General features: G+C 44.0%; 1 protein-coding gene across 1 annotated transcript in view; it reads left to right on the top strand.

Annotated features, from left to right (window-relative positions):
- Window positions 1–12,534, top strand: part of LOC126278105 (uncharacterized) — a 1,197,991-nt gene that overhangs the window by 1,135,038 nt on the left and 50,419 nt on the right. Inside the window, exon 5 of the mRNA XM_049977982.1 lies at window positions 9,580–9,820. Coding sequence (XP_049833939.1) covers window positions 9,580–9,820 — 241 coding nt within the window. The remainder of the gene's footprint in view (window positions 1–9,579; window positions 9,821–12,534) is intronic.

Raw genomic sequence — 12,534 nt, 5'->3', positions numbered from 1 at the left:
GTTTATTTCCTGTGGGGGGTTTATAAAAGACTCTGTTTATCTTCCTCCTTTATCAACAACAATGGATGAACTGAGACATCGCATAATAACAGCTGTGGAAGCTGTAACTCAAGACATGATCTCTACAGTGTGGGAACAATCAGAATATAACACTGACATGCGCCGTCGATCTGAAGGGGGCATACTGAAGACATATGAAAGGGTATGATGAAAAACGTGTTGAGTTTGCCGTTCATCGAAAAACAAAATTCATTGTATATGGTTACTAGTTTCAGAAATATAGCCATGCCAAATCGAAATCCCTTTTGATATACCCTGTATTACACAGTTCAGTGATGTAAGAGAGAATTCAAGAGTTACCAGTCTATGTCTCGAAAAATTGTAGCCACTGTCCATAGAGATTAATTTATATTAGCATGAAGCATGTGTGAATTCTTTCATTAATAATCTCAAAGTCGGTTCTACTTACATACAGGAGGAACAGTTTTCAGCTATTTAACTAATACAGCACACGGAAGGGTAAGCACTAACTTCCGTCAGTATTTGTGAACACGAACAAGTGTTTAGGAAAATACCCTCACTGGTATACCCAGCAAAGAACTTCCTTTCACTTCACATAACCCTACTTAATTAAAACTTCAACTGTTCATTTGTAAAAAATCGTGAATCTACGACTGTTCTTCAGCGTTTCCTTTGAAATATTGGCACAACGTTGCAGTCGAATACTCGCATGTTTTTATGTACCTTCTGGAGAGTCCTTTGGTATATACTAGAACAGAATCTGAATTTACATTAGCAGTAAAGAAAGCTCAAGGTCAGAGAGAGCGGGCAAGAGGAGATGGACATAGCGTGAGCAGATAATGGAAAGAGATAAAGATAAAGGGTGAGAGGAGTCGGGAGAATATATACAGAGAGGAGAGAGGATATGGTGGGCAGAGAAAGAAGGAAGGAGATTATGGACAGAGAGAGGAGGATGGAGGAGGAGGTGAATAAGCAGTGTACGTGGAGGAGGTCAACAGCGAAGGTCGCGGGGATAAGAGGGGGGAGGAGAGGAAGGATATCAAGAAGTGTACAAAATTCCTGTACACGTTAGATGTGTGTAATTTGCAACTTGACGATGGCAGCACGCTGCCATAAACACGTTGTACCAGTGAATAATCAAATAAAAGTTAGCCTGGAATATAATAATTATTATTTTATTATTTCCGTAACACAGTCTCAGACCTCACCCAGTTCCATGCTACAAATCAAGTCTTAAAATGATCATTAATGGAACGATCTTGTATTATACCTACTGACTAGTGTTAAGATTTTAAGTGAGACCCTGAGAAAATTAAGCTATGAGCATCGCACTTGTCGACAATTGTTAGTCCGTCTCTACAAATTCACGCTTCACTGCAAAATACTTTTCCCAACGATAAATAACTTGGCTTAGACTTACACTGTAAAAGTTTGCATTTCGGCTATTCACAGAACATTCAACCTCGAAATCACCTCGTTGGCAGTTTAGAAATGCTTGACACGCAGTTGTTTCTTTATCATTATATGGAATTGAAATCAATGAGTGCCGCGTCAGGAGAAAATGCGGAAGCGGCGGAATTCCACTGTCTTTTGCAAAATTAACTGGCACTTTCTCGTGGATCAACGTCTGTGTTTTGTAAACCGATAAGGAAATTTGGGCGAGCATATTCTCTTGCCACCACACTGTGTGTGTGTGTGTGTGTGTGTGTCCCAAAAATCACTCAGCACAACCAAGCCCGATTATGGTTGTGTCTTCACTGTTTGCATAGCTCCTCTGCCTCGGGATTATAACGATACACATAGTAACCATCCGTGGGTATTAGATGAATGAAGAACAGCTGAAACACTTGCGATACTGCCTTGGTTCGCGTCGCTTTTTGAATAAGTGCAAGCACTTGAGGACTCCAGCGCCTGACATTTGCCGCGTTTAAAACTACGCGAAGTGTGTTAATAATTGATAAATGCCGTTTCGTTCAAATGTGTGTGAAATGTTATGGGACTTAACTGCTAAGGTCATCAGTCCCTAAGCTTACACACTACTTAATTTAAATTATCCTAAGGACAAACACACACACCCATGCCTGAGGGAGGACTCAAACCTCCGCCGGGACCAGCTTCACAGTCCATGACTGCAGCGCCTTAGACCAATGCCGTTTCGTCTTAAGCCATTCGGACCACACTTGAAACATCTGGGTAAACTAACCACGGTGTCACATATGGTTCATTGCCACTTTCTCACTATACTGCCTCAACATGCACTGTTCTACCGTTGTTTCTCTTCAAATGATGAAACTTCATGAACGGGCAGCAGTAAGTTCTGTTCGATTCTCTAGCATCATTCTACGGGTGTGGGAAACGAATTTCCAATACGTACGAGGTCTGAAGACATGTACACGCAAACGAAAAACTATTACTTTAATCATTAATGGAAAGTCTCATATAAATGTGTGAAACAAACACTAACTTAGAGATAGAGGGGCTGACCAGTACATACCTCAGCTCAGTACATCCGATAGATATACAAAAGAGAACAGAAGGTTTACGTTCCTAGCTTTCGGAACTATGTTCCGTCGTCAGGGTCGGAGAGTGGGGAAAGAACAGGAAGAAGGGAAAGTGGATTTAGTTTCTCACAACCCAGGTTATGAATCAACAGGGAAAGGTAAACAGGGAGGGTAGCAAGGATGAAGGCATGGTTGTCACAGACTTCCACTTTCCCTTCTTACCTTTCTTTCCCCCCTCTCATCCCTGACGAAGCAACAAAGTTCCAAAAGCTAGGAACGTAAATTTTCTGTTCTGTTTTGTGTATCAATCGGCTGTACTGAGTTGAGTTAAGTACTGGCCAGCCCCTCTATCTCTTTGTTAGTATAAACAATTACTTAACTTATATTTTCGATGTGATAATTAAAACTGTATGATTACTCCTCAGACATACAGAAATGTAATTTCAGCACGTTCTGCTAGCTATCAGCAGATGTAATCTCATAGTACTATAAAGAGATTTGCAACTGTGGGTGTGTGTGTATACGGGTTTCACAGTACACTGTTCCACGGTATTGATAACGTATCGGGACGCAAGAGTCGGACTGCAGCCCGCCCCGTTATGATGGGCCAGCCAACGCGGCCGCGCCTGCTCCCTGCCCATGGCGTCCCATCACCACAGTCCCGGAGTCATCTGCGGATCCATTGTCCGTTGTAATGCAGTACGCTAATCAAAATGCATTGCCCGGTGATGAGACTAACGAGAGGTGCTTCCATTGCGCGCGCTCTTGTAATCGACATTGCCGGCCGCATTTCCCGCCCCGCCCACTCCCCTACACCTACACCCCCAACCACACTCTCATCCCCGCCCCCCACCCCCACCCCGCCCATTGCAGCCTTACAGCTCTCCGATGGCAGGCGATGGTCACCCGAGAGCTGCTGCATTTTCCGCGAACGCCAGTTTGCATGTGCTAAGTTCCGCGGGACGCCGCTTCCAACGAATGGCACTGCCGGCAGCGGTCCACTAATGCTTATCCATTAGCGGTCCTTCCCTTTTTCCAGAAAACACCAGAAGATAAGTCTACTTGTGTCAAACATAGGCCTTGATTTGAGGAAGAAATTTCTGAGAATGTACTTTCAGAGCAGAGAATTGTATAGAAGTGAAACGAGGACTGTGGGAAAACCGGAACAGAAAAGAATCGTAATAATTGAGGTGTGGTGCTACACATAAATTCTGCAAATTAGGTGGACTCATAGGGTAAGGAATGTGGAGGTTCTGCGCACAGTCGTAGAGGAAAGGAATATGTGGAAAACACTGAGAAGAAGGGACAGGATGACAGAATCTGTTAAGACATCAGGAAATGACACCCATGGTTCTGGAGAGAGCTGTAAAGGGAGAGAACTATAGAGGAAGACAGCGGTCTAAGGCGCTGCAGTTATGGACTGTGCGGTTGGTCCCGGCGGAGTTTCGAGTCCTTCCATGGGCATGGGTGTGTGTGTTTGTCCTTAGGACAATTTAAGTTAAGTATTGTGTAAGCTTAGGGAATGATGACCTTAGCAGTTAAGTCCCATAAGATTTCATACACATTTGAACTTTTTTTTTTTTAATGAAGAGAGATTGGAATACGTCCAGCACATAACTGAGGACGTAAGCTGCAAGTGCTATTCTGAGATGAAGATTTTGGCACAGGAGAGAAATTCGTGGCGGGCAGCATCAAACCATTTGAAAAACTGTCAACACCTTGAATTTCCCGCTCCATCCCCACGAAAAATTGTTTTCTTTTACATGCTTCTGTGCATAATATCGCAGAGTAATAGAATTTTCTTGTTATAAAACCATCGCAGACTGTAATCAAAAATGTGTCAAAGGAAGTTCGCGAAGACATATCGCCAACAAAATATCATCGCACGTGTTCTCAATCGAATTGAATTTTTCTTCTGGAAAGATGCACTGTGAAATGCAGGGCAACGTCATAGGATCTGTGATAAGGTCAATCTGATATGGACGAGTGGCTCAATGCGATAGGCGGACCGCGTCACTAGTGGACAAAATACGCGATGGAGGACACATCATAATTACGATTCGAAAAGTTGCAGCGTATGTAGAAATCGTCACTGTCATCATTGAGTCACTCCACTGTCATACTCGGAGCTCAGAAAACCATCCCTAATATGTGACAATGTCAGCGTTATCTTGGTAAACAAAAGGTGTTCTTAATGTAATCAATGAAGTAGATTATTTAGTAACTTGCATTCTTCGTCAGTTTCACATTAATGTCAGTCCCGTTCAGGCAACGCAGCTCTGTAGTCTGGATATCGTGTTGTTGATGCTTGTACTGAAGTTGATCAATTTGCAGATCAACTGTAGTAGTGCCAGTATCGATATTCGCATTTGACAGCGCGTATGACGGAGTACGTATTGTGAGAGGTGAAAGAGCGAGAACGCACATTTTGTGTGCTATCTGTAGCGCGAAATAATAAGAGCAGGCTTCCCCAAACCATGCTGCGTTACACACTAGCGAATAAGTGCTCCGAGAAGAACTATTAGTAACGTAGAGTTTTTTGCGTCATTGAGACGATATGTATTTTTGTATCTTTAGTAAGATTTCTGTGTAGTTACTTTTGATTTAAAATAGACGTTGTCACTGAGTAAAACAAGTTTTTCTGATTTTAAAAAATTGTATTAACCTTAAAAATGAACAAGATATTCCACCAAAGTACTGGGTTCTCACTGTTTTGTCTAGGACAATTTTGGGATAACCGGAATTAGACAACGTATTTTTATTGAAACGCTGTCATGACGATTACAATTTTAGTTGTAACAAAACTTTCTCTTGTCGCCTTAAGTCGTGATTTTATTGAAAATCATGTGCAGGCCTTCTTGTTCTAGTATTAGCTGAGCTACGTAACAACAGCTGCTCTCATTAAAAAGAGTGAAGTTGGTGAAAAAAATGTCTCCAGTGGATTTTACGTGTAATCGGCACATCAACAATGACGCAGTAGAAGCTTACATTACCGGTTGTCGGACAGTGTACCAATTAGATACTATTATCAGCTATGAAGGCTTCCAGCCTAACTATAGCAGACATGTCCCCACATTAGACATCGATAACAGCCATTCTAATCTATTTCGAGTGTGAACTCCGTCCCAAGCGTTTCACAATAATACTATAAATGTCAAAGTAACTCTGCCTCTTACGTGTTTGCGAATAAACCATTGAACCGATTTCGATGTATTGTGGCATGAGGGTACCTTGAAACCTGGGGGATGACTTGGGCTACTTTACATAGTAAAAAAGAATCATCGCCCTTTAAGAGTGTGCAGTAGGGAATGCCACATCTTTTCTTACATCAATGAAGGTAAATAATTTTTAAAAATATTAAATTTCTTGTCTAATGTACACAGTTACAAATTAAATTTCTGGACCGAAATATTTTTGATCTATTATAATTACTAGCACAGCAAAAGAAGAAAGTGTTTTGATTTCGCAGATCTCAGTTATGCCGACAGATTTGCCTTTTAAATCGCTGTTACCACTAAGAATTGCTTTTGGACTGACCATAAATAACATCCAAGGGCAAACACTCGAAGTTCCCACTGTGCATTTAGAAAAAGCCGTGCTTTCCTCGTAGGCAGCTCCATGCTGTGTGTTCACGTTTATGTAGCCCCCAGAATCTGTACGTCTTTGATAAGAAAGCAAGACGAAACTCGTTGTTTACGGAGCTGCCTTAAGATCACGCAATAAATACCTCATAAAAGTAAACTCTTTGCTTGTTTTTTAGTATTTTTAACTAATATATTCGATCTGAGCAAAATAATAGAAACGCATTCGTTACGCGTCTGTGAGATGATTATAAGTGCAGCTACCGATAGTGTGGGCTGTAATTATCGTCTGGTGGCTAAACTTGGTGGACTATCTGATGCGTTATTGAGGAACCGAAACACACTGAAAAAAAATTAATTCTAGTACTGGCCGCCAGTTGCAAATCGAGAACTGCGAATGCCAGACAGACATATGTAAATGTATCCATATATAATGTATTATGAACTGAACGTGGGCAGGAAAAGTAAAACAAGTGAGGCATAACGTCAATTTTATTATTAATCAACACATACAGAATTGTTCAATGAGCACAGGAGACGTCGAAGATGATTCATCCGTAAAACGATGTGATCAATAGTTGCTGTAGTTACGGTGGACTCTGAGCAACGTCTTTTTGTATACTGGACTTCATACTATTTAGAGATCTAAACATGTTAAATGCATTCTCTTAGATGTCCCCCCACCGCCAAACGCCACCTGGAATCAAATCAGATGATATTTTAGGCCATGCTTCTGAAAAACATCTGGAGATAAAACGTTCGTGGAAGAGTGCGTTAAGCGCTGGGTGAGAAACGTGAGGTGTTGCTTCAACTTGCAAGAAAACAGTTGTTTTCACACACTTGACCTCTTCCGGTAAACCTGGCAGACCCTCCGGGTGAATTCTCTTCAAAGAAGAAAGAAAGGAGAATAATTGTGCGTGTGAATCCATACCACACCTTCACATAATGCGAATGCAATGGTTCTTCGTGCATAACACGTGGTTTAGCATCACCGCAGATTCGGTCGTTTTGTTTATTCACTGCACCCCGTAGTGTAAAATATGCTTCGCCCAACAGCAGAATATTTCCCACCCAAATGTCATCAACGTCGACCCGTGCTAGAAACCGAAGAGCAAAGTTACAACGTACCTGTGGATCACGAGGTTTCAGTTTCTGCACCGCCTGGCTCTTGTACAGGTACCACCTTATAACAGACTGAAAAATTTTCCCTACTGTTTGAACATGGGATGGACAATTTCCGTGACACTGCACGAGCACTAACGCTAACGTGGCACGTCCTGCTTGGTTAGTTACAGCAACACCAACCTGGTCAGTAACTTCCATCGGGATAAGACGGCTTCCTCTTCCATGTGCCACATCACACCCGCTCGTGTTTTCGAATTTCATCCTTATCTTCTTTAAACCATTTAATGACATCAGACCTCTTCTCTGACCTTTCAGTCGGAGGTATTATCTCAATGCAGCACTGTAACTATCTTCGTTCACATAAAACCGTTTCACTAACTGGGCACGATCGCTTTTCTCTATAGCCGCACTGTTCATTCACATCAAGGCTTGTCAAACGACAGCTTGGATGTCATACCGCCATATGAACAGTGTACAGTGAACCTGGTGGCCAAATATGGAACAATTTCATTTTTTCCAGGGAAGATCGGTATCGCTTTAACGCACTAGAGTATCTACCAAGCGTCGCTGCCATGCGATAGTTAGAGCCCACAAGGTAACTTCGTGAGTAGCTGGAATTTAATTGTAACCATCTGGCATATACGAGCACTAAATACATTTAAAAGCATTCACGTAAGTAACTGCTGTATACCCCGATATTTGTGAATTACTAACTTACTTGACATCATTCATCATAACAAATTTGCTGGTACGAGATAACAGTCGTGGGTAACAGCTACATCACTACAAACAGTGTATTATCTCTGGTATCAGGTGCTGCAGATCCGTGTCTATAGAGATCTAATCAGTTGCATCCCAAAGTACTCATCTGTAGAGAACGGGTGGTCATACATTGACAACCTTGCTATCATTGACCATAGACATGGTGTAACAAGAAATCTGATTCGTCACTCTAGACTACTCGTAACCAGGAACACCAGCAATCCTATTAAAAATCCTTGCAGGGGGATCGTAACGTCGATCGTGTGAAAAGGAACCGAAGAGGGATTTAACGCTGTGTAAGAAGATAAGATGCTTAATTTCCAATTCAGAGGAAGTCTACATCCAGCACTGGATGAGAAATAGCTAAGGATGATTGGGTAATGTTTCTAAACTGAACAACAAAATTAAAGCATAACTTTCTCTAAACCTCATAATTGTCTCGAATTCCGATGCGTAAGTTTGAAACTTGGCTGAAAGGTGCCTAGTCTTCCTCTGAAATGGTGCAAAGGCATGGTGCCATGCGGCTTCGCACTTGGCTCAACTCCCTTTTTCTTTCGGCTGACAACCAAACCTCCACATGTGAGACACTCAGACCGGTAACAAATGTTGATAGTGTACCAATCAAAATATTGATTTAGTTCGTGCTGTGATCGGTCGTCCTTTAGAACATGCGTAAATGATAACTAAAAGGAACACCACAACTACGGGGTATCGCCAGAGCACATGTGTGACGCGTAAATATCAATGTCTCCGGTAGGTGAGATGGTAGAGCGTCAGATCGTCGTACTAAGGATCCCGACTTTGAAACCCACGTAACAGCTTAAGCGTGAAACTGTTATACGGGAGAGCTTTATTCTAATATGTAAAAAGGACGTTTCGGAGATTGTAGCAGTGTTGTTTCGGCAGTCCGCTTTCGCTTCGATAGCTGAAAGTAGCCATCCTGTAGCGTATATATGTATAGGTAACACCACACCTCTGTGGTACAAATGTACTCTATAGGTTTTCTACTTTCAACAACGAAGCCAAAGCAGACTGCCAAAAGAACATTGCTACAAACTCCGAAACGTCCTTTTCACATTTTAGAATAAAGCTCTCCCATATAACAATGCCACTTTAAAGCTGTTAAAAAAATCTACGTTAGTGGGTTTTGAACTCGGGATCTTTAGTACGACAATCGGACGCTCTACCACTTTCCTTTTTTTCAGCTATGGGGGATGTTAATATTTGGACGTCACGATGTGCTTTTGCGATACTTCCTAGCTCTGGTGCTCTTTCTAATTGCTACCGGTCAGAGTGTCTCAAATCTAGATGTTTGGCTGTGAGCCATAGGGTAACATTCGAGGGCGCCACAGTTTTGCACCACTACAGATTGAGATTGTTGGCACTTTCAAGCCAAATTTCGTCGGGATCGAAGAAAGCTACGAAGTTTCGTAAAACGTGATCCAATAATTTTGTTTCGCAGCGTATATGGCTACAAACATTTCGCCCGTTTCGGCTCCCGTATAGTTCCTTGTAAAACTACAGTTTTGGCAGGTTTTACACACTCAAAACCTGGTTACCTGAGGTCCGGGCGTGCTGTGTGCCGGCAGGTGTCGGGGAACGGGTGGCGCGTGCTGTCGGCGGACTCGCTGCAGACGAGCGTCATGTCGCTGAGCGTGCGCCTGCGCTCGGCCCACTTCTCGGACCCGGCCGGCGTGTTCGCCGCCCCCGGAGGACGGCTGTCCGCCACGCTCACGTGTCGCGCCGAGCTGGCCGGCATCTACGAGCAGGAGGCCGCACTGCAGCTGGCGCCGCCCCCTCCCGCGCAGGCCGAGCCCGTGCCGCAGAGAGGTACGCTGTCTGATTCCGAGTAGCCACACCCCCACTCGTGGTTTCTGCTTAGAAATACTGTAGCTTTCCTTTGTATCTCTTAATATTCTCTCTGTCTCGTTTTCCAATACGTTCCTTCTTCTCACTTCAGTTTTCTCTTTTCTTACTCCACTCTCGTCCTATTCTCTGCTCTTCTCATCTATCCTTCGCCTCAGATTTAGTCGCATTCCATCATATTATTTTCTCTTTCTCCACTCTCTTTTCGCTCTTCTCTTCTCCTCTTCTCTTTCCCTCTATATTCCTTTCCTGCTTCTATCGTCTTCACTCCTCTCTTATTCCCTCCTTTCATTTTCTCTAATCCCCCTGTCACCTGTCATCTCCTTTTTCTCAAATTCTCAGCTCCACCCTTTTCTCTATTGACCTCTCCACTTTTCTCTAATCCTCTAAACCCTTATTCCCTTTTTTCTATCTGTCTACTCATCTATTTTTTGTACTGTCCTACAATACTCTCCTTCTCTATTCCTTTCTCCCCTCATTCTCCTCTGCAACCCTGTACTCCTCTTTCACATTTTTTATTTTCTCCTCTACTCCTCTCTTTAGTTTTCTCTAATTTTTTGTTCCTCTCACCTCTGTTTTTTACCCCCTTCCCCTTCTTTTTTGTATCCATCCTATGGTCTTAATAAAAGAAAGTCAGGCACACACCATCCATAAAGTCCACATACCAACAACCCTACCACACCATGTACTATTCTCTTGATTATTTATACTTAACCATCTGCCCTTTACATTCCACATATTCTATAAGCACTTCATGATGTGCATCTGTACAAATAAAATCTCTCTTTATACTGAACACTTTGATAATATCAAACAGTATTGTTTAAAGGGTGTTTCATCAGAGTGCAAATGAGGTGCTGAAGTCCTAACACGTCGACTTACACAGAAATGGTGTGAATGCATCATTGATGCTGGTACATGTTTGTGCCAAGGGTTTCTGTAACTTAAATGCATGTTTTGAAATTAAAGTGCAGAAGGGGACTAAATATAATTTATGGATATAGGGTCTGTGGCGAATCTCAGGACAGCACACATAACCACAGTACTTACCGTGTGATTAGTTCGCTCAACTCTTACTGCCTCTTCGCATACTAGTATAATTTCATCACAATTCTAGAAAGCCTGTAGGTCGACCAGCTTTTAACACACACTCATCTTAAGATATTAAGTATAGACTGATTCTGGGCTGCACAACAGTGAAAAATTTGATCAGATGACTGGCAGCGTAACTAGGAAGCAAGAGCTGTACTGATATGCTAATGAATGTCAGCGAAGCTACTGTACTATCAAAGTGATCAACAAATGCGCGAATATTGGAAAGGATCACCGAAATAATCAATGTCCTAATAGCACGAACACAGACCATCATACACTCCTGGAAATTGAAATAAGAACACCGTGAATTCATTGTCCCAGGAAGGGGAACCTTAATTGATACATTCCTGGGGTCAGATACATCACATGATCACACTGACAGAACCACAGGCACATAGACACAGGCAACAGAGCATGCACAATGTCGCCACTAGTACAGTGTATATCCACATTTCGCACCAATGCAGGCTGCTATTCTCCCATGGAGACGATCGTAGAGATGCTGGATGTAGTCCTGTGGAACGGCTTGCCATGCCATTTCCACCTGGCGCCTCAGTTGGACCAGCGTTCGTGCTGGACGTGCAGACCGCGTGAGACGACGCTTCATACAGTCCCAAACATGCTCAATGGGGGACAGATCCGGAGATCTTGATGGCCAGGGTAGTTGACTTACACCTTCTAGAGCACGTTGGGTGGCACGGGATACATGCGGACGTGCATTGTCCTGTTGGAACAGCAAGATCCCTTGCCGGTCTAGGAATGGTAGAACGATGGGTTCGATGACGGTTTGGATGTACCGTGCACTATTCAGTGTCCCCTCGACGATCACCAGAGGTGTACGGCCAGTGTAGAAGATCGCTGCCCACACCATGATGTCGGGTGTTGGCCCTGTGTGCCTCGGTCGTATGCAGTCCTGATTGTGGCGCTCACCTGCACGGCGCCAAACACGCATACGACCATCATTGGCACCAAGGCAGAAGTGACTCTCATCGCTGAAGACGACACGTCTCCATTCGTCCCACCATTCACGCCTGTCGCGACACCACTGGAGGCGGGCTGCACGATGTTGGGGCGTGAGCGGAAGACGGCCTAATGGTGTGCGGAACCGTAGCCCAGCTTCATGGAGACGGTTGCGAATGGTCCTCGCCGATACCCCAGGAGCAACAGTGTCGCTAATTTGCTGGGAAGTGGCGGTGCGGTCCCCTACGGCACTGCGTAGGATCCTACGGTCATGGCGTGCATCCGTGTGTCGCTGCGGTCCTGTCACAGGTCGACGGGCACGTGCACCTTCCGCCGACCACTGGCGACAACATCCATGTACTGTGGAGACCTCACGCCCCACGTGTTGAGCAATTCGGCGGTACGTCCACCCGCCCTCCCGCATGCCCACTATACGCCCTCGCTCAAAGTCCGTCAACTGCACATACGGTTCACGTCCACGCTGTCGCGGCATGCTACCAGTGTTAAAGACTGCGATGGAGCTCCGTATGCCACGGCAAACTGGCTGACACTGACGGCGGCGGTGCACAAATGCTGCGCAGCTAGCGCCATTCGACGGCCAACACCGCGGTTCCTGGTGTGTC

The sequence above is a fragment of the Schistocerca gregaria genome, chromosome 6, assembly GCF_023897955.1.
Source record: "Schistocerca gregaria isolate iqSchGreg1 chromosome 6, iqSchGreg1.2, whole genome shotgun sequence".
In the NCBI taxonomy this organism is placed as follows: domain Eukaryota; kingdom Metazoa; phylum Arthropoda; class Insecta; order Orthoptera; family Acrididae; genus Schistocerca; species Schistocerca gregaria.
This window is presented reverse-complemented; position numbering and strand designations above follow the sequence as displayed.